The 23,243-nt window shown below is 41.3% G+C and overlaps 2 protein-coding genes across 2 annotated transcripts in view; both read right to left on the reverse strand.

The window, feature by feature from the left end:
• LOC137297223 (protocadherin Fat 4-like) overlaps window positions 1-17,636 on the reverse strand; it is a 31,509-nt gene extending 13,873 nt beyond the window's left edge. Inside the window, exons 1-15 of the mRNA XM_067829236.1 lie at window positions 17,438-17,636; window positions 16,296-16,543; window positions 13,994-14,177; window positions 12,820-13,234; window positions 11,771-11,964; window positions 9,872-10,114; window positions 8,986-9,236; window positions 8,052-8,238; window positions 6,729-7,152; window positions 6,019-6,212; window positions 5,381-5,626; window positions 4,770-5,011; window positions 3,173-3,362; window positions 1,505-1,925; window positions 864-1,054 (exon numbers count right to left, since the gene is read on the reverse strand). Of these exons, the coding sequence (XP_067685337.1) occupies window positions 864-1,054; window positions 1,505-1,925; window positions 3,173-3,362; window positions 4,770-5,011; window positions 5,381-5,626; window positions 6,019-6,212; window positions 6,729-7,152; window positions 8,052-8,238; window positions 8,986-9,236; window positions 9,872-10,114; window positions 11,771-11,964; window positions 12,820-13,234; window positions 13,994-14,177; window positions 16,296-16,543; window positions 17,438-17,636 (3,829 nt within the window). The remainder of the gene's footprint in view (window positions 1-863; window positions 1,055-1,504; window positions 1,926-3,172; window positions 3,363-4,769; window positions 5,012-5,380; window positions 5,627-6,018; window positions 6,213-6,728; window positions 7,153-8,051; window positions 8,239-8,985; window positions 9,237-9,871; window positions 10,115-11,770; window positions 11,965-12,819; window positions 13,235-13,993; window positions 14,178-16,295; window positions 16,544-17,437) is intronic.
• A 1,453-nt stretch (window positions 17,637-19,089) lies between these two features.
• The window catches only part of LOC137297224 (fat-like cadherin-related tumor suppressor homolog), a 45,475-nt gene continuing 41,321 nt past the window's right edge, over window positions 19,090-23,243 (reverse strand). The window contains exons 34-36 of the mRNA XM_067829237.1: window positions 22,259-22,515; window positions 21,438-21,624; window positions 19,090-19,514 (exon numbers count right to left, since the gene is read on the reverse strand). Of these exons, the coding sequence (XP_067685338.1) occupies window positions 19,090-19,514; window positions 21,438-21,624; window positions 22,259-22,515 (869 nt within the window). The remainder of the gene's footprint in view (window positions 19,515-21,437; window positions 21,625-22,258; window positions 22,516-23,243) is intronic.

Genomic DNA, 23,243 nt, shown 5'->3' on the forward strand with positions numbered 1-23,243 from the left:
AGGCGATCTCTCCAAGGATGAGATGGCAGTGTACAGTGCTTTGCAGATCAATCAAACACAATGGCATACGCTAATACTGCGTCCCAATCAAGTGGCATCACCAATCTATCCCACTGTAACTATACATTTTACAGACAAGGCACAGACTATGGCTGACATGCTGATAAGGCTTTTTAAGTGGTAAGTAGAATCTTTCCTTTTGCTTTTTGCTATCAAATATATCAACCTTGGTAAATAAATGCTTTAAACCTTTATCGACTCATGTGTTGATGGAAACCTTTGCATTGTAATTTTTTATTCTTGACAGGGAAGTCGTGATTGGGGGTTCATGTCCAGGTAAAACAACGTAAATGATTAATTATACTGAACGGCAAAAGAAACGTATGTTCGAAAACATGAAATCTCTCAAAGGCAAGCGTTCATGTTTATGTCATTTATTTAAAATCTTGACAAAAAACGGGGTTACTTTTGTTGATGGCCGCTGAATCATATGGCGATCATCTTAATTCGCGCCATCGTATCCTGTAAGCACCGGATTGTATGACAATATAGAGGACCTCCGTAGTATGTCTGCAACATCGCTGAGTGTGTCAAGTAATTGAGTTTGTCAGATTTCATGCCCACTTGAACAAAACTGTAACATCTATAAACGCTGTAATCAACAGAACAAAAACTGAACGGATTTTAATAGATGGCGCCCAATTCCATTCGTACCAATTAACGTACAAGTCAACAGTAAGAAAGTTCACAATTGATCTCAACGTCACCGAGGATAGAGCTTAATTTCAGAATGTTAAAAGGCAGGCTGAGCGGTCCAGCATTTCCTTTATACCAAATACCTGTTAATCACGTTTCAGTCTCACCATTCAACGTTAAGGTCAAGCTGTCATTGAAATCCGCATCGTCTACTGTGAGTAGGTGAACTCCAGTACCCAGTGACAGTTCTTCGGGTATTTCTAGAGGCTCGTTGATTAATATCACAGGACTTTCGTCGATAACGTCGAGAACTTCTACAACTACTGTCGAAAATGTTTCGTGTTTACCATCACTCGCGCTGAAAACAAAAATACAAGATTGACACCACAGATTAAGTAGCTCTCTAGATATTGAAAAATTAGTAACGTGTTATCAAATGAACGTTGATATTTTAACTCTTCCCACAAATATGGAAAATTTGTCATTTGATAATGCGATCGTAAACATTAATGATTAATTCTGCTTTCAATTAAAGGGGATCTAGGATAGCCCAGCAGTTACAGTGTTCGCTCCTCACGCAGAACACCCGGGTTCCATTCCGCACATGTACACTGTGTGAAACACATTTCTCGTGACCCCAACAAGATATTGCTGGAAAAAGCTTAAAGCGGTGTAAAACCATACTGACTCACTCCTACAAATAAAGCATGGAAAACTGCTGTGTTATCACATGATCATAAATATTCGTACTAAAGACATTCGAAAATTGAGAACATGGTATCTAGTAAAATATGTTTTAAAACTTCACCTAATTTGGAAGACAAACTGCTCTTGGTTCTCATAGTCAAGTTTTTCAACCAGCTTCAACTCATCATCATCCAAAAGAAACTCCCCGTAGTTCATCTGGACCATTCCCAGGGTGATGTTGTCCCCATCTGCGTCAGATACATTGATTCTTTGCAGCACAGAACCTGGGGATGTGTCCTCTAGAACCTGCAGGCTGTAGAAGATCTGTTCTATCTCAGGAGGAAGGTTTTCACCTCGCTTCACAAACACCTTGATGTTGTCCTCAACAGACATTGGAGGATTCCCCTTGTCAGAAGCCACGATGATGAGGTTAAAGAAGTTCGCATTTTGTGCTTCAGGTACCGAGTTCAGTGTTTTGTTTAGTTGAAGATTGCCCGATCTGTCGTCTATGGTGAAGAGACCTGCGATACTGCTTCCAGAATCTGGAAGAGGAAGATGGCTGTGTGAATCAGTTTCAAAAGGAAAATCGAGTCTGTGGACTAGTGCAATAGTCTCTGGATTTCACTCGGACGCACACACTGCAGAACATTTGACACCAGATCAGAATGAGTCACAGTGACTACTGCAATTGCCTAGAAAGATTCTGTACGAAGCCTTCCACCAGAGCTTCTGCTAACAGTCCCAGAAAACAGACCTCCTTAAACCTCTTTCCTTAGGTAGTATTTAGAAGCTGGTATGATGACGAGGAATGCGTTTTATGGCTAGACAACTGCAATGTAAAAGTTGTCTATCCATAAAAAAAAGTGTTCCTCTCCAATACTCTAGCACTATAAAATCTAAGAACATTCGTTTTACACTTCGTGGTCAGTCTAAGTAAATTTAGTCTCAGTACTTTCCGTTACACTCCACTACTGAGTCTAACAAAACCTAGTAGAAGATCGCGTCAGGTAACCTTTGAGCGACCAATGACCGTCCAATCAAACGCGAGACGGTTAAATAGATTTAACCAATCAGACAACGGCTACTATTTAGGGATCGGAGGGACTTTCAAAATATTCAGGTCACTGACACCTGATCTATCCACAAACAAAAATCCGCATATAACACAAGTATTTGACCTGCAGTATATACGCTTTGGGGTTTCTGTTGACATGGTTACCATTAGCTAATATTTTCGCAAGATGACATCCTTGAATATTGCCCAAAACACCATTATCAGCGACTGTTTACTCGTGGTTGTACGCGTGCATCACCCGGAAGCACGCATAAGCTAAATAGCATTCGGAATCGTTCGGGTACGAACCTTTTCGAGATAAAAAGTACAAAACGTACGTGCGAATGTCCACTTTCGCGATTTGGTAAGCTTCGTTCTGATTGATCATTCTCAATGGTTACCTGACGCGACCTCCCATAAGGTTTTGTTAGACTCAGTGGTGGAGTGTAACGAAATACACGGAGACTAAGTTTACTTAGACTGACTTCGTGGTTAAAGCGTTCGATCTTCACGCCTAGGATCCAGGTTCGATTCCTCATATGGATACATCGTGCGACGCCCATCTCCAGAATATGGCAAAAGGCGGCGAAAAACCATACTCAATCACTGTTTTCAATAGTAAAAGTCAATATCATCAAACGTCAGTAGTATGACGATCTTCCTTTACTCTCTACCTATGCTTTTATGCTTTATGTACAACTATGGGCAAGCACTCCGTGGCAGCAGCAGCATCACCTGTAAGTGTGGAAGAAACAGCGAAAGTAAGTTCGCCGTCCGCCCCATCGTCGTCGTCTTTCACGGTGAACGTCAACAGCGGCGAACCTACAGCTGTATCGCGGGTTATTTGGATGCTCGGAAATGACGTCTCCTTCGTGTTGGGTAGAGGGGAAACCCAGATTGGTATGAATTCATTTTGTGGTAATAGCTGAAAGACAAAACATCACAACGTTAACTTCCGGGAATATTGCACTACTGCTATGGTTCAAGGCACTATTTCACACCACACATCTCTATTCTCTATAGATAAATAGGGTGGTGGGACAGGCTAGTGGTTAAGGAGTTTGCTCATCACATCGAAGATCCGGTTTCCATTCCCCTCATGCGCTCATTGTGTGACGCCCGTTTCTGGTGTCTTTGTAATCATGACCTATTTCCCAATCGACGCACCATATGAACGCGTTGACACGAATCCACAATGTGCTGAACTGCGATATTGCTGGAATATTGCTAAAAACGGCAAAAAAACCTAACTAACTCACTCAGTCACCCACTCACCAAAGATAAATAAATTTACTTCTCTCAATAATAATACCATTCCTCAGAGAAGCTATCATGCAATTAATTCCCAAGAGCATTATGTATTTAGATTACAATATTAAATAAAAACTTCGAATGAATTAATGCAACGTTGCATGAAATCGACAGTCGCACCATCTACCGGCCGAATATTCTTTCAAGCGAACCCCTTGAAGTTATGTCCCTTGGAGCGCTCTTTACGAATATCCTACGCACAACATGAGATTGAAACCAGTTCAGCTAACTCTGACAACAGGTTTCTATGTACAGGGCCATTGTTTACATTCCCTACATGGCAAGTGTTCTCTATTTGCAAGCTGCTTGTCTCAAAGTTGCAGTTTACGATTTCAAGGAAGTCGTAAGGAATAATAAGGTTTTTATTGCATCAGTATTGCCGAACATGCGTGCTTTTAACGCCGAACTCAACAATAGTCCAGCTATTTGATGGCGGTCTGTAAATGATCGAGGTTGGACCAGACAATCCAGTGATCAGCATCATGAGCATCGGTCAAATGTTTACCACTAATGCGTACATGTATTATTTTAATAATTTTCAAGTTTCTGTGCAATCGTTTACAAGTTCTTTGTTTTAAAGATCATATTAAAAGGGTAAATTAAAAATCGGATAATTACGTGAACAATTCATTTTGGAATCATTCTAAGAGACAGTATGGTTCCAGAATTTTCAAAGTATTTGTAAATTTAAACCAATTGTTCATCTGACATCGGCAAGTACATATGATATTGAGGAGAGTGAACAAAGTTATTATCGAACACGTTTATAACGAACTTGTCCTCGTCACACAAAGCTCTTGAAGCGCTATGACTATCGCAATCGTAAGCCAATCTTTACACATGTACAGTAAAGGAGGTACGAAAGCTACGAGAAAAGGTACGAGATCTTAGGCTTACGAGAGCGTTGTGAAATGTCCCGACAACTGGATGTATAGGCGGAACTCTTGTGAAAACGGGTGAAACGAACAGTGCTACTCACCCTTCCCTAGCATTATATGTTGACGTGCGTGTTAAACCTTACCTCAACAATGACAATAACAAAGCTCGTTTTGGCTTGACCAATGTCCGGCATGTCGTGAAGTTTTATCGTCAACATGTATTGCTTGTCATCACTCTCGTAGTCAAACGTTTTATTCACCAGAAACAGGTCCAAACCCTGAACTCGAAAAGCGGAGGAATTCCGCTCAGAACTGAGGATAAGCGTGGTAAAATTGGCATCAGTATTGTCTACATCGGAACAATCAAGGGTGAAAATCGTGGAATCTGTAACACAAAACATACTTTTGTCAACATAACCATATAGGACGATTCTGTGGACAGTTTTTTCACACATAAGTGAAAAGTATCAACAACAATTCTTATTTCTGCACTTGTGAATAGTTACAACATCCTAAATGTCCATTTGAATGTGTGAGCGAGTGAGTGAGTGGGTTTGTTATAAGCCGCTTTTAGCAATTCCAGCAATATCACGGAGGGGACACCAGAAATGGCCCACACTTTAATGTACTGATTTAAGGACATGTAACACAGGTTATGAACAAGGATAAACAAATGTTAAGAATTTTGATTTCAGTTCTAAAATTAAATGTTTAAAAAAATGGGGGGGGGAAATTATTTTAGTGAGAGACTTACTATAATTGGTATTCTCCGTGACATTTATCCTGTAAACATTCTGAGAACACGCGGGGGCGTTATCGTTGATATTGACGATAGTCACGCTGAACGTGACATTGGCTTCGTTGCCGCCATTGTCCGCCACGGTCAAGGTCACATTATTCAACATGGTTGTTCCATCTATTCCATCATAATCAATCGGATTAGCAATTGCTATGACCCCGGATGACGGATCGATAATCAGGAACCACGAACCCTCATTACCTGTAATCAGCATATGAATATTTCACATGCAGATACGTCCCTGGGATTAATTGATAATCAAAATTGCAATCAAATGTCCAATACTTTCTGATATATAAAACAATTTTCGGAATGTCAATGACTCTATTTTTTATTGTTTCAGGAACTGTCTGCTTTCCAATAATACCATCCAGTTTGATTACATAAATCTGTTTATAAAAGTCCATTGCTGTCAATCGGTCCATACATGTATTGCCATCTAAACACTGCTATTTTGGTATTCTCCATAAGATATGAAATATGGGTTAAAATTGTGTTACATAACGACCCTTTCCACCATTTTAACGTTTTAAAACCTGCGTTGACATGTAGTCGAGACTAGTTACCTTTTACCACTGATAATGTATTCTTACCACTTAAACTGTAAGTGTGATTGTCACCAACGTCCTTATCTGTCACGTAAAACCAGCCACTGAGTGTCGTTCCTATTGGCAGTTCTTCCACCATCTCTATATCAGGCACGAGGTGTATAGACGGGACCTCGTCATTAACATCTTTAACTGATATGTGAACAACTGAAGGTATTTCTCTCTCTCCATCGCTTGCTCTGAAATGATAAACATGACGAGTATGTCAATGATGTTAAAAGACAATGTGACTGTGTATAGTTTGATTATGGTTATTAAAGGCTGAAGACGCCTTGAAGATCCAGACCAGAATTGATCTTCAGCAACGAATTAATCTTCAACATCTCCACGGTTTAACCTTGTCATCTTTTCACATCCACAAGTCGACAATTCGTCCCCCAATACCCGTGAATATCCGGGTGAGAATTAGTCTTCAGCAACCCATGTTTGTCGTAAGAGGTAGACGGGATCGGGTGGTCACGTCAGATTTACTTGCTTCTCACACGTCATTATATCTCAACTGTGTAGATCGCTGCCCATGATGTCAAACACTGGATTGACTGGTTCAGCCTCGATCATCGTGTTCAACCTCCACGTACCCGCTACATCGATGCAGATTGATGGATGACTAAAGACCTATTCTAACTCGCATCTCCAGGGATATTAGTGGATGGTAAACATTAAATCACAAATTAAATATCTTATACACTACTCACATTATCTCAACAATGTATTCGCTCGTGTCCTCAAAATCCAATGTTTGTTTCAACCGCAGCTCTGTCCCATTAAATCCAAAAACGTCGGAATAAGGTCCCTTCAGGGTCAAGTTGACATGTTCTCCCTCCGGGTCAGTGACGCGGACGTCGATCAGCTTGTCCCCGACCTTGAGACTCTCGGCAACGCTGCACTTGTGCACCGTCTTGTCGAAGCTGGGGGGTTGGTTATCCTTGTGCTGTACAATTACCTTCAGATTACCTTTGATCGACTTTGGCGTGACTCCTTTATCCGACGCTGTGACGGTGAGGAAATAAAATTCAATGTTGCTTACATTTTGGTCGTTGTTTAGAAGACTTGTCTCGAGTCTGAGAAGTCCTGTGTCTTCGTCCAGAGAGAATATGCCACTCGCATTGATTCCAGCATCTGGAATACATCGAAGTTGAGGCTAACTTGATATTTTAGTTGAATGATATGTGTACGTTTATGTGGGAGAACCTACGTTTGTTTAGCAAGTTATTTACACGTTGGTCTTACAGACAGCATAGGAAGCGGATCCTGTCATAGCCAAAGGACGCAACCTATTAAGTTCAATGTGTATTTCCGACCTTAGTTTTTATTACCAAGATGTACATTCAACCCTGGCTTTGTTATGTTAGTTGTTGTTCTTTGTTGTTCAATTCCTCTCTCATGAATATTCCCGGTTTATGGCGGTGGTCTGTAAATCCGACGCCATAAGCATAGATCTACGCAGTTTTGAAACTATGACATGTGTCAGCAAAGACATCGAACCTGTCCCCTTTAGTCGCTTCTTACGACAAGCATGGGTTGCTGGGGACCAGTTCTAAGCAGGATATTCATGGGTTCTTTTTATGAGTAGTACTCGATATTGTATTTCGAATTTGACGACAAGAAAGGAACAGCCAGGTATGCGAGAAAGGATGGTGACGTCACAACACACGTTAATGGATCCATGACTTTGTCGGCGCTTTAGCACGAGCTTTTCTCGAACACCTGGCTGTCCCTTTCTCGGCACTCCTCCCTCGAAAGAAATACTGAACTGTGTCAATATTGTAGTGATAGTTGTTAAACAACTTTGTTTTATTTTTAGGGCATAAATTCTGCAAAAATCTCACAGAGCTGGCCTGATGATTTGATTGAGTATTTCATGTTTATCGGTTTTCGGGTTCACCGGTCCGCTTTTGAGCCAAACGGACTGTTTACAGGTGTAATCATTTCCCGGTTACAGTGTTGCACAACCTGCTGAAAGAATCATAAATATTCGTTGCCAAAATTGCATTGAATTATGCTGTTATCCTTCCTACCTGTGTGCACTGATTCAATGTTGTATTGAATATCCCCATCTGGCCCCTTGTCGGCGTCCTTGACCTTCATTTGTGTAAGAATGGTTCCAACTGCCGCATCTTGCGCGACATGGACGGCGGGGAATGTGTTGTTTTCATCAGGTGTTGGTAATATCCACAGGGGTTCGAACTCGTTTTTCGGTAAAATCTGAAAATGAATGTGCGCATTTAATGTCTAGTAGCATTAATGTTCAATAAATGAACCAAGACACAAAGTAGGGAAGTGTCTTTTAGTCACCTCTTCTGGTGTTCAAGCCGTGATGTTGCTGGAATATTGCTAAAAGTGGCGTAAATCCATACTCACGAGACAAAATTATGTCCTGAAATGAGTAAGTGAATATGATTTCACGCCGCTTCAAGCAATATTCCAGCAACATCACGACGGGGGACAACAGAAATGGATTCCAGTCACTGCACCCATGTGAGGAATCAAACCCAGGTGTTAGGCGTGACGGGCGAACACTGAACCACGATGCTATCCTACAACCCGTTCGCTGACGTGACGTAAGGCATGAGGAGACGTCAATTTAATATTCCTGACCACCCGATTCCCTTAGCTGCCTTATTCGACAAGCATGGGTTGCTGAAGTGCATCTCTAACCAGGAACGTCCTAGTAATGTATTGTTTCACTAATGCGGAGATCGATGCTCATGCTGTTGATCACCGGATTGTGGGGTCCAGACTATTTGCACAGAGAGAATGTTGCTGAGTGCGGCGTAAAACTTAAATCACACACTCTCGTGATGTGTTTATAAATGGGAGAGTCAGTTTGGTAATTAAAATCAGAAAGACTTGCAGCTTTTAGGCTATGCCGAGGGTCCTATTTGACACATTGATAACAGAATGTCATGACATTACACACTTTAGACTGATGTTCTATACACAAACACAAACCTTTATATGCAAGATAGTTCTTGCTACATTATAGTCGGTTCCATTTGGTCTGTCTGTGACTTCCACGTCCAAGAATAGTTCCCGATCCTTCACTGGCAGTGATTCGTAATCAGTACCCGACATGTTGGCAAAGACGCTAAGATTTTTGAGTTGGTAGGAGGAATTTGAGTCCAGTCCAAGAATTCTTGCCGTCAACGTCTCATTGTCTCCGGCATCCGCATCAGAGCACATCAGCGTGATGAGGCTGGTATCTGAGACACAACAATGATTTACAACATGTATACGTGTATCTGTCACTTCCGATTTCCTGACTCACCATAAGGAAAAAAGTGTTTCATGTGTGTGAAGATATATATATGTGCATGATGACGCACATGCGCGAGTTCATACATTGTGACCACCCGATCCGGAAACAGGGACGTTCTTGTACAAGTATGAAGTACCTTTCCATGGGTTCTCCAGTTAGGGTTGTCATAAAGTGAAAACTAACTCAGAGAACAAATACTGAATATACTTTAGTTGAATACAATATTATATTTACAATAATGTTATCATCACGGGCAAGTAATACCAGTCAAGTATGGTTCTGCGGGAATATACGAACTCCAAAACGTCCTCCCGAATTTGTAGTAAGTTATTCCTTAATAATAATACGGCTGTATAACATGTACGGTTATGTTTGAGGAGAGAAAACAAAATATTAATGAAAGACATTGGCAGATGCAAACACTGGTGGAATAATCCGCTTGATTAATTTGTTTGTTTGGTTTTTTTGTGACTAATTACTAACTGCAGCATATCTATAATGTATATGTACGTCTCCAATGGGCCGGAGACCTTGTGTACAATGCTCATCTATCTTTGACATTGACTGTACAATACTCACTGTACTCCGTGTTTTCTTGAACTTCTATCTCGTATACTGACATTGAACATGTTGGTGGGTTGTCATTGATATCCAGCACTGTTATGTTGAGGTAGGCGGAGGTTGAGTTGCCTCCCTTGTCTGTGACCATGACCGTCAGATCCTCAAGGTTGTGCGTTAAATAGCCAGCTTCATAATCAAGCCTCGTTTTCATCTTGATAGACCCGGAAACGGTGTCAATGTCGAAATACTGACTGTCGTTACCTGTACAGAAAAGGTGACAATTGTGATGAACAATTCAACCCTTAAATGACAATTTCAGATGAACTTAACATGCAAATAGAAATTTGTTGCACAGAAAGGAGTTATGAAGACGCTTGTTCGAAATGGCCTTCATCAACTAATGCGGGTAGAAAGAGGCGACACGATGTTGTGTTTGGTCTCGCTGATGTGTAGGACGTATTGTACTAGGGCTGTGATGATTCGGATCGATTGATCGAAAATCGAATCTGACACCTTAGTTTCGATTTTTGATAACCAGTAGCAGTATTTCAATTCGAGATTTGAATACCTATTAAAATTATTTCCACACATCCAGAACGTAATTTTGACAACTCGAGTAGTTTCGAGCGCTGAAATAAGGCCAAACCTGACTGGTTGACACCGGGCTATCAAATAAGATTTGTTAGTAGACATTACGATGCTGACGATGGATGTGACGCTACAAAGATCGATTCTGAGTTAAATGAAATCCGATGGTTTTTGCTGGTATGAAGAATCGAATCCAGTCGAGGGTCCAATATCGAACATCGAATCTCATCGAGACATGGATGTTGCAGCCCTACGCTATAGGTTAACATATCGCATCCCTTTGGCGTAAAACGATGTTCATTATGTTAATCACTGGACTGTGTAGTTCAGATTCGACTATGCGCAGACCTCCCCAAATAACGCCCTTTAAACAACAAACAAGAAAGCGTTTTATAAAGGCAACGATGGAAGCACCTGAGAAAATTAAGAGAGTTGCTTCTTTAAGAGATCGCTACTCGCATCGCAAACACCGTACTTTAATCCCCAGTGTTTGACATTTCACATGAAAGGTCGGCGTCTCTTCTACCCATGCATTAGCTGAGATACATAGCGTTCACATACACGAACGCGATGAAGCACCCCCTCCTAGTGGAGGAAATCCGTTGTCGCTCTTTCGCGAACGTGTTTCGATAATTGCGCATGAAAAACATATAATTAGAATGACTTCTTTGAACTTGTGCCTTCAAGCGCGTTCTAATTTCGCTATAAAAATATCCAGAGGTTATTTGCAAGCCATCAAACGTCTCAGCCGATCTCTCGCATATGATCGGCGTCATTTTGAATCACGTGACCTTTGACGAGTCGATGATTCCGTCCATAGAACAGAACACGCGTCAGCGCTATATACCTCGTATATGAGAGGGAGATATAACTAGGAAAAGCAAAAATGGAATGGATTTTTCGATTCTGCGATTCGAATAAGTACAAGTGTATAGTTCACTATTACGTGTGAAAGTGTTTTGAATAGAAAGTGTGTCAGTTTATATAAAATACTAGTTTATATATATATATAACATCACAGAATATGTTTTCATAAGAGATTTATAGAAAACTCGATTTCCGCATTAAAGCGGGACAATAATTTCGGATTACCCACATGGTCACGTGGCTCCTAATTTGATACAGCTATGTTCATTAGTCATTTAGAATTGCCAAAATACAAGGAGACCAAGTGTTATTTCCTGAAAGTTCATTTTGAATATTCCAAAATTTCACCTGAGAGACAAATTCAGTTTGACTGTAGGAACAATAACAAGACGAATATATAGTTGTTGTTTTTGTTGGTTTTGTTTGGTTTTTTTCCGTTTTTGCGATGTTAATTAGTCTTACCATGAAGAGAGAATGTGAATGAATCGTTGAGATCGGCGTCATTGACGGAGAAGAGGTGTCCGAGAGCTGCCCCAACTGGGAGTTCTTCTGGTACCTCCAGCTTATCCTGCACAAAGATCTCAGGCGGGGTGTCGTACACGTCCAGAACCTTGACCATCACAGTCGTCGTGTCTAGGTTCTCACCATCAGACGCTCTTCGTGAAAGTACAAGAAGTGTAAGTCAGTATTTAGGTAAACACTGTACTGAAAAGAATAACTGTTAACGAATTAACAGTAATGTGTTATTGGTACTGCGCTGAAACAGTTGGAGAGAGAGTGTGTACTGTTTTAACTCCACGTTAACCACTAAGTTAGCACATCACCCCAAACAGTTGGAATTCCCATGTATTCAGTTTGAAGGCGCAACGCTAATTACCAGTGATCTATGACTGACAATGGCATGGTTGCATTTTCACATCGCGTATGAGTGAGTACGGTTTTACCCCGCTTTTAGCAAAAATTCCAGCAATATTTATCGACTAGTGACACCAGAAATTGGCTTCATACATTATACCGATGTGGGGAATCGAACCCGGGTCTTTAGCACGACAAGTAGACAGTTTAACCATCAGGCTACCCCACTGCCTTTTCATAGCATATGTAGATATCTCAGTCAGATTGACGACCCGTGAAGATCTGGGTTAGATCTGCAGCAGCCCATGCTTCTTGTGACTAACATTATCGGGTGGTGTGGCTCGCTGATTTCGTTGACACCAACCAATCGATGTTCATGCTTTTGAGGGGCGGTGGGGTAGCCTAGTGGTTAAAGCCGAAGACCCGGGTTCGATTCCAACACGGGTACAATGTGTGAAGCTCATTTTCTGGTGGCCCCGCCGTGATATTGCTGGAATATTGCTAAACGCTGCGTAAAACTAAACTCACTCACTCACGCACTGCATTGCCTGGTCCAGACGAGAATATTAACAAACCGCCGCAATATAGCTGCAATGTTACCGAGTGCGGCGTTAAACAACAAACAAACAATCAGGTTGATAACGTATACTACGCACCTGACTGTGATCATGAACGCTCTCGAAGTCTCAGCATCCAGACTATTGTTCAGTACCACCTGGAACCCGTCCATGCTGAAATAAAACTCCCACGGCCTCGCAACCGTGAGAGTCAGTGGATCACTCTCAGGATCAGTCACAGTTAGATTCAGGACACCACTGCCGGGTGGCTGATCCTCGCTGATTCGGGCTACCGCTATTTTCTTGGCGAACACCGGTGCCTTGTTTTGAGCCTTTTGGAAGTTAAGAGTCAAGATTCCGTCGATGTACCTTGCGGGCACCCCTGTGTCTGACACTCGCAGCGTTATGTTCAGATAGTCTGTCGTATTTGTCACTCTGGATAGAGACTGGGCTAGCGTTATCACTCCTGTGTGTCGGTTGATGTGAAACAGTCCACTGGAAGTATTTTCAGAATCTAGAAACGAAACATGCGTATAATTGTGAGATAGTTTACACCTACCACATACTTCGTGCTTATATTTTGATATAAACGTCGACATATTTGGATACCGAGCGTACAGTTGCAGATATATAAGAAGTAGTTTCCGAAATAATAGTAACACAACACGGATCTTCTCCTACATGTTTCAATCGTGTACCTTCAGGGAGAAGTGATTTCAGATCTGTTGATGCATTATGACAAAGTATTTCATTTTTCGATATGCAGGTCTTGTGAGACAAGTGATGCATTTTGAACAGCAGCTCAGTCGCACCATATCCTGTCAGCTTAATGTGTGAAGGGGACCTGTAGTAAAACTAGTCTCACCCAAACGGTACAGTTACGGATACGGATTTCGCGCTATCTCCCTCAACAGGATCCGATGAAGAATTCGGCATTCGAACAAACGTCCCAGCAATCTGATCTCAAAGTGACATAATATGAACATATATGAACAATGTGATTCCGCCCATGCATGATCTTTATCATTGCATTCGCAGCAGTGGGGTAACTTCGTGGTTAAAATGGTTCGCTCGATACGGTCGTCAAGCTGACTGCGATATCTTCATATATTATGAAGGGGCGGTGGGGTAGTCCGATGGTTGAAGCGTCGGATAGTCACGCCGAAGACCGGGGTTCGATTCCGAACATGGTTGCAATGTGTCTCCGCTGTGGCATTGCTTGAATATTGCTAAAAGCGTCGTAACATCTTACTCACTCAATAACATTGCCTACCTGGTTGTACGGAGACTATTTGGTATTGGATCTGTCCATCAGCTCCTCTGTCTGCATCAGTGCCTTGGATCTGTGTTATGTAGTTCCCAACAGACATTGACACTGGGATCGATATGTCTTGGAAAGTCCCGTTAGTCATCTCTGGGCTTGTCACTTCCGGGGAGAACTCATTTTTGGACAAAACCTATCATTAATATTTCACAATTAGTAATATTTATTGATTGTATAATTTCACATTCAGATCTGTCAACGCGACGAAACAACTATCCACATGCCTCTATGACACGAGGGATGACCGAAAATACACGTTGATATATCCCATATAGTTCCAGCATTTTGTGTCTATATCTGACAACTTACGGGGTACAATCGAGCAGGTGACCCATGGTCACATGCTTCATAACGGTTACAACTTTGAAAGCGTCAGGAAAGATAAAGAGCGTCATAGTACACAAATGAAAGTCCTCATTCACCAAAATGATGCTCGGCACAACACCAGTTATAGTATTCCCAGAAATTATTGAGAATCATGTTGCGTCATGTAACTCATTACGTTTATTAACTTCTGGTGTTTTACTTACATAAACATGTTAAAACATCATCCTTTTACAGTCTCAGTCTTGTTTTAGTACTTTGTTAGCCCTCCTCGCTCAGCAATGCATGCCTGAATACGCCTAGGCACACTACCCATCAAAGTTTGTAGGTAATCGTGTGACAGGGTATCCCAATATTGGACCACCTCGGCCTTCATATCTTCAATATTTCTCAGTCCCTTTTGGTTTATTCTGTCCTTCATGACTCCCCACACATTCTCAATTGGGTTTAGGTCTGGGCTGTAACTGGGCCAGTCTAAAACTTGAACATAGTCGCCCGACAACCACTGTTTTGTGTAGCGCGCAGTGTGTTTTGGGTCATTATCATGCTGGAAAATCCAATCATCTTCATACAATGTTTGTGCTGTCGGAAGAAGGTGACCATTTAGAATGTCAACGTATCTTTCTTTTGTCAAGTTTCCCGTGAAAACACACAATGGCGTCACTCCGCGAGCCGATATGCCACCCCACATGTGAAACTTCGGGCTATGTTTTGGTTGCTGGTAGATAGGTTTGACAGTATCTTTGGTCCAAATTTTCACACAATTAGGGAAAAGCCAAACAGAACTTTCATCCGAAACGAAAACATTATCCCAATCTTGATTTTCATGAGCCCGACACAGGTTTAAACGTTTTTCCTTTTGTGCATCTTTCATCAACGGCGAGGGAATTCCACGTTTTTTCACCCAATTAAGTCTCTGTAATTCCTGCCTAACTGTTTCATTGCATACCTGAGGACTTCCTCTGCTAATCATTTCATTTCTGATGTTCTCAACACTTTTCAATTTGCCCCTACTCACAATCTGCCCAAGTCTTCGGCGATCCACAACACTGAATTTCCTAGGCCGACCTGCCCCTGCTTTGTGCTCTATCCCGGTTCCTGTTTGAATATTCTTCAAAGTTCTGTAAACTGTAGACAGAGGAATACCATGTCTACAAGCTAACACTTTAGCATCAGCCTCACCCCTTTCAAAATCATCTAGAATGAGCTTTCTTTTCTCTCTTGCTGTAAATTCTGCCATGTCAACACAGGAAGCCGTCTGCTAAGACAAGGGAGGTAACTCTTGACGTAATGAGCTGCCTTCTAAGCCTTCAAGAGTTGTCTCCCTTATTTAGTATGCTTAGTGCATAGTGAAAGCCCCTTTTCCAATCTTAGCATCATTTGAAAAAAACAAAGATTTTCTCAATAATTTCTGGGAACACTGTATATGTGTACCATTATCTTCCTGTTTTATCTTTAACTGAACAATTGACGTGTCTTTGCGTGTGTTTGTGGCGGCTGCAACCGTCATTTATTTATGATACGTACGCTATACACGTAAGTTTATATACATTGATACATGCAATTGATACATGTATGGCAAGAGGAAAACAGATTCCGAGCAGTATTCCTGGGAACAGGGCGTCAATTCTCATTCATTTATCGCGTTTTCTAAATGAAATTGATTTAACTGATAACCGTTCAGAAGTATTGCAGGGAATTTTATTTTGTTAAAACGAATAAATAAATTGGTTCGTGGCCGCGCATCTGAAGTGGGCTCAAGTAGCGTGAAATGAATTTAAATTTAAAATTTGTTAAAGTTACGATATGGTTGAAATACAGCCGGTGCGACTTTAAAATCTAACTCACTCACTCGACCAAAACAGACCTGATTTCGCCTTGATTGTTTTCTACTGTAGCATAAACTATAAGTTCTGTACCCACATACCTGCACCATTACAACAGCTGTACTAGACAGTGTCCTTCCTGACGTTGAAGACTCAGTTGCCATGACAACCAGCATGATGGGATTCGTGGTCATAGTTCCATTGTCAAAATCCACAGAGGTGCTGTTCACATAAAGGTCTGTCCCGTTCAGCAGGAATATGTTCTCATCATTTCCATGGACGATCGATGCTGATATGTTTCCGGACATGTCATCGATATCCGATATATTCAGACTTAACAGATAGTGATCTGTCAAAAAACAGTCAAGCTGAAGTTGTTGTTGGTAGTTTTCTTGTTGTTGTTTTCGTTTATTTTTATAAAGTATTTTCATAAATATTATTAATTATCAATAAATTTGTATTAGTTTCTGTTGGAAATGCACGAAGACGAACGCTTTGTGTAGAGTATTTGCAACATCAGTACAACACAGTTGATCAAAGGGGCGGTGGGGAAGTGGATAAAGCGTTCGCTCGTCACGACATTGGCCCAGGTTCCATTCCCTACATGGGTACGATGTGTGAAGGCCATTTGGTACCATTACTAGCGTCCTCCACTGTGCGTGATTTAAGTTTTACGCCGCACTATTCCAGCTATATGGTGGTGGTATGTAAATAACCATGACCAGACAATCCAGTGATCAAGAGCATGAATATCAATCCAGGCAACTGAGATACAATGACACGTGTCAAACAAGTCAACGAGCCTGACCACCCAATCCCGCCCGCCTCTTACGACAAGCATGGGTTGCTGAAGATCAATTCTAACGTGTATCTTCAAGGGTAATGAGAACCTTGTATTCGCGGATAGTGGATGACGAATTGTGGACAAACCCGTAAAGCACAGACAATAAGTATCTGCATACATGTCCAAATGTCAAATACACCCGAGAAACTATTTCGGGATGGCTGGATCTTAATGGTGACATTACCAACCCGTTAAGATAATGATGAATGACATTTACCATTCTGTTAAGCAGTTTCACGGCCTAATTTACAGTGATGTGTTCCACAAACCCAAACCTGCTTATACGGGACCTTGCGTATTATGGATATTACAGTTGATACTGATTAAAAAAACTTGACGTTGAGGAAACTCCTCCATAAGGACAAATGTGATTACACAAACAATGACACAGACACTTACCCGATTCCGAATTCTCTGGAAACTCGGTCACGTATTTTTCCCTGTCAAACAAGGGTGGGTTGTCATTCACCCCAACGACTGTGATGTATATCTGTAAGCTGGCGTTCTGTCCACCTAGATCCGTAACGGTCACGGTCAGGTTGTCTAGATACTTCCGCCCTGATGGTCCGTCATAGTCCAACCTCTCCCGTATCCTCATCACACCGGATGAACTATCGATGCTGAAGAAATGCGCGTCATCTCCTGGAAGTGAGTGAGTGAGTGAGTGAGTGAGTGAGTGTGGTTTTCGTATCTTTTAGTAATATTCCAGCAATATCACGACGGGGACACCAGGAATGGGCTTCCCACATTTCGCTCAATCAACGCTGAGCTCTTGATATAAAAGCAATCGTGTCTGAACACAGACTTTGATTTTCAGATATAGCCTCCCGCAACCAAAACAGCATTTTTAGAAATCAATATCTTCATGAAAATTATCCGATGTTTATAAATATCTCATTAAATTAAAGGCCTTTGTCTTTAAAATTCAATTTGATTTCCCCGGTAGTTACATATTCCTTTTTCGCATCGAATCATCCCAATTCTCTGACTCCCCCGTGTGTACCCATATTCTTTCCACCGCCCATAAATTAACATAACTGACTTAAATTTGTTAAATCTAAACACAAGAAAGGAAATTAAAACTGTATAATCAATCTACAACAGTATATGTACCTAGTAATGTATAGTTGTGTTTATCATCTCTGTCCCTGTCAGTAAGAACAAAGAACCGATCCGTCATTGACCCTGGAGAAAGTTCTTCGTTCAGGGAGGCATTTGTTCCTGTCAGTTGAGGTGGTTCGTCATAGACATCTTGCACCCGTATCAGTACAGTTGCCTCGTCAGACTTCTCACCGTCGGATACACTGTATGGAAGCGCTGGTATTAGACAGGTTAAGTAATATACAGGCAAATATTTCAGAGGAGTCCCGTCAAAAAGCGAATCGGAAATTGTGAGGCATAGCCAGTGAAGATCCCAGTGATCTTCGAACGTTTTTAGTGAATACACTTCAGCCTTCAGCCACCCAAGGGTGTGCTATGAGGCGAGTAGTGGGGTCGGCAAGTTATCTTCACTTGCGTATCCAATTTCTTAGATTGATGCTCACCATTTCAGTCACCGCTTTGTCTCGCACAGACGTTATTATTTACAGACAATCGAAATATCGCTGAAACATGAGTGTTAAAACAAGCAAACAAATCGTTAGCCTATGCCAAAGTTTCCGGAATCGATCGCATTGTAGGGTGCCTCTTGGAACTATGAAATAACATCAAGAGCAGTGAACTCAACACCAACCCAGTGACCCATTGTTCATACCACACTGTTACCATATGATTCAGTAAACTCATCATACCGCATAGGGCAGTGGGGCTGCTAGTGGTTAAAGCGACACGCTGCAGGCGTGAGTTCGACTCCCTATACAGCTTTAAACAACGTATGAAGCCATTTCTGGCATCCTCCGGCGTATTATAGTAGTAACTACTCAACATACTTATTCTTACCATGTGACTGAGCATTCACCATACCACACTGTTACCATGTAACTCAGTATTCAACATGCAACACTGTTACCATGTGACTCCATATTCAACATAAAACAATGTTACCACGTGACTCAGTATTCAACATACCACACTGTTACCATGTGACCGTCGTCGTCTTCAAAGTCCAGACTGCTGGTCAGCACGAGATTGGCACCGACGAATGTGAAAAGTTCCTTCTCGTCGTTCGTGACGTTAAACGTCAGGTTGCCGTTTTCCAGATCAAACACCGTCAGATTCAACAACGGCTGGTGTAGCGGAGTATCCTCGGGGATGTCAAACTGATACAGGCCTTGCAGGAAACGTGGGGGTCTGTTGGAAGACTCCACGTACACTCTAATTTCTCCCTCTATTGACTTGGGTGGGTCACCTCTGTCGTGGGCCTGGAAGGTTATGTTGTACGTGGTCCCACTGGCAACGCCGAGAAGGGAATTGTCCAGCAGTAGGGTTCCAGTCCTGGCGCTTATTTGGAACAGACCGCTCACATTGTTGCCGAATCCTGATATAACACAGAATATATAAGTGCAACTTAATGAGTTTCATTTAAGGTCTTTCGAGTGTTGCTGTATTTAGACGTTTTTTGGTAGTGTTGTCTTATTTATTTATTTATTTATTTATTTATTTATTTATTTATTTATTTATTTATTTATTTATTTATTTATTTATTTATTTTTATTTTATTTATTTTGTTACTGGATTTTGTTTGGGGGTTTTGGGTTTATTTCTTGGTTTATATTTCTGTTGTTTTTTAAAGCCACTCCCAGCAATACTCAAGCTATATGAGGGCAGTTTGTACATTCTGAGTTAATGAGTCTGACCACAAGATCTCGTTAGTCACTCGCTTGTTACGACAAGCATTTATTGCTGAAGATCAATTCAGAACCGCATCTTCACGAGTACAATTTATAGTGTGTTATGCGTGAAAAAGGGGGCTTGGGTGATTCTTTCAACTAAAGTATGAGAGTGATATATTTTTTCTTCTAACATCACTCTGTATCAATGCATTTTGTTTGTTTGTTTTGTTTCTGCTTTTGGGTGGTTGTGAACAACATATGATGAATGATAATATAGGGCTTCCCAATACCGCTATGTCGCCCGGAATATCGATGGAATATTGCTGAGTGTGGCGTAAAACTAAACTCACACACTAAAAATACGGTATGTCGCCATACGCCCTCTAAACGATGCCTATTGCAATATTTATCTGAGAACTGGTATGCTGAGCAATAATCATATATGAAGATTTTGTGACTATATTTATAGTTTAAATTAAAAGCTACACAGACTTTCATTCACAACAAATGTTTTCCTACGTTATTCGCTGACAAAGCGGTATACTGTAACACTAGGTTTTGTTTAAAAAAGAAAATGCCTGACTATGCAACCCAATTCTGGGATTGCTGTTATCAGAATATAAAATATATGTTCCGGGACTTATAATGTAGAAAATAGGGCAGACATGCACAATTAGTGCCTCTCACTGTCAAACACTGAAGGTTCCCATACATCGCAATATTGGTACCTGAATCGCAATACATTGCAATACAACTTATTTGCCAATACACAGCTTTGCAACATATGCAGAAACATCATATACACTTGTGAGTAGTCCGAATGATTGAACTACATGTAACAGAACAAAAGTAGGTAAAATAGTTTGACTAATGCTGAGGAGCCAGACAAAAGACATCCGTTGATTAAGGGAACATTCAAGCGCCTTGGGCATGTATTAGTTGAACTACATGTAACAGAACAAAAGCAGCTAAAATAGTTTGACTAATGCTGAGGGCCAGACAACAGACATCTGCTGATCAAGGGAGCATTCAAGCGCCTTGAGCATGTATTAGTTGCGTGCGCTGTATAAATATCCTAACATCTTCATGAATACAGGGTGACAAGGCTGGGGGACACCAGAAATGTGTTTCACACTTTGTACCCATTTGGAGAATCGAACTCGGGTCGTTATCGTGAAGAACGAACGCTTTGACAACCCCACTGTTCCTTGAAAGATTAGTTAATACAAAAACATACATAGCCTTGACCGTGCCATCAACAAAACCAAGTATTTCGCACTGAACAATACCACCTCGTTCACAATGTGACCATTTCATTCTTATATTATAGTAAACCTACAGTTGCGTCATCCAACCCGTGAAGGTCCGGGGTAGAATAGGTCTTCAGCAACCCATGCTTGTCATAAAAGGCGACTAACGGGATCGGGTGGTCAGCCTCGCTGACTTGGTTAACACGTGTCATCGGTTTGGAATTGCGCAGATCGATGCTCATGTTATTGATCACTGGATTGTCTGGTCAAGACTCGATTATTTACAGACCACCGCCATATAGCTGAAATATTGCGGCGTAAAACTGAACTCACTCACTCTTTGCGTTATCCAATGTAAAACCTTGACCTTAACCTTACCATCAACGACGCTCAGTATTTCATATTGGACAATGCCATCTTCTCCCCAATCTTCATCCGTGGCTTCAACACTGGAAACAATAGTACCGATATCATCTGAGTCCAGCAGTGTCTTGTTCAGGTAGATTTTGTCGGTGGTGTTGACAGGTAGCAGCCACACAGGTGTATACTCATTAACTGGGATTACCTGGAAGGTTGCAATTAGAACTCAGTATCATGACAACATGTTGTTTTTGTTTTGTTTTTTAAATTGCTTGGTCGAGTAAAACAAAAGAGTCAGGACATGTCTTGATGTATATTTTTTCCATCAAGTCGTCCCTTTTCTTATCCTATGAGCTCGTGAGTGTAGTTTTACACCTTTTTTAGGAATATTACAGCAATATCACCATGGGGGCCACCAGAAATGGACTTTACCGATGGCCATGATGGGAGTCGAACCCGAGTCTTCGGCTTGACAGCGCCGTGCAACCACAAGGGTACGATATGTCTTGTCACAAAAAGGCTAAAATATTGCCGAATGAAATGACACTTACTTACAAAATCCACTAAACAATATGATCTGAATGGTTCAGATTAAGTCAGAGCAGTGGAGTAATTGAAAGCTCATAAACGTAAGCGTTTAAGTTTATGTCATCAACATAAAAACTTGACAAAATCATTATCTTTTACGTATCTTTTGCCGTTCAATATAGTATATCGGGAAATTTTCGGTGAACTAGCACTACCTAGTTCAGTCCGTTCGACTGACCACCCACGCGAGAAGAACCTAGCAATAGCTTACAACTTTCTTCTATGTGAAGAAGTCGTTGCGAAACACTTACGTTGACAAATATAAACGACCCGCCTACTCTCGGCTTTCCATACGGGTCAGAATCTCGGACAAGAACTGGGAGAACATATTGTTTCTTGGTGCTGGTCGTGGACTCGCAGTCAATGAGCTCTCCATTCACAGTGATGACATTTCCATTTACAGCAAATATGCCCAGTTCATTTCCAGTTCCAAAAATAATTTGAAAGTCTGTGAGTTTGGAGTCTGGAACATCTGCATCACTCACGTTCAGCGATAGCAGTTCAGTATCTGAAATTGATTATATATCAGGTGATGGTATTGAAGGAACCTTATTCGTTACCGACAAGATTTTCGAAGCTCTCTTAACGCTAAGATAGTCGTAAGTCTCATATATTAACCAATGACTATCTTAGTTCTTAAACAGGTTTGAATATCAAAGAATATTCAAAAGCCTATGGTAAACTGTAGAGTCACGACTTGCCGTAACGTTACGAACGCCTTGTAGATATAGGATCTGGTACCCGATCCACAAAGCGTTCGTACCGCTACGGCATTCGTAAGTCTGTGGTATAAAAAAAGCCCGCGAAATCGGAGTTCAAACGTTTCTCTAAATTTCCCCCATCGCTGGGGGGAAACTGTTTTCAACAGCTGTACTGCGCTGCGTCCATAACGCATGCGAACTGAATAGGTTTGCGGAGCTTGAAACAGTATGCATGATCAGCGTCTGAGGTCGTGAGCAGTAGTCTAATCTTAGTTGTGTACACAAACAAGTAAATAATCTACTCGCTACGTAAAAAACTTGTTGATTGTGGTAAGCAGTCTCTGTCACAGAGAAAGTTCAGTGTCTGGTTTATTCACACCTATATGTCTGCCTGCCTGTCTTCTAAAGACGATATGCAGAACACAGCTTCAATCATTGACCACGTGCAATTTGAACTTAACACCTAACAGACTATACGACATAAAGAAAATAAATTGAGTTATGACTCGTGCAACCGAGGCCCGTCTCTGCCACA

This window comes from Haliotis asinina, chromosome 9 (genome assembly GCF_037392515.1).
Source record: "Haliotis asinina isolate JCU_RB_2024 chromosome 9, JCU_Hal_asi_v2, whole genome shotgun sequence".
Taxonomy (NCBI): Eukaryota; Metazoa; Mollusca; class Gastropoda; order Lepetellida; family Haliotidae; genus Haliotis; species Haliotis asinina.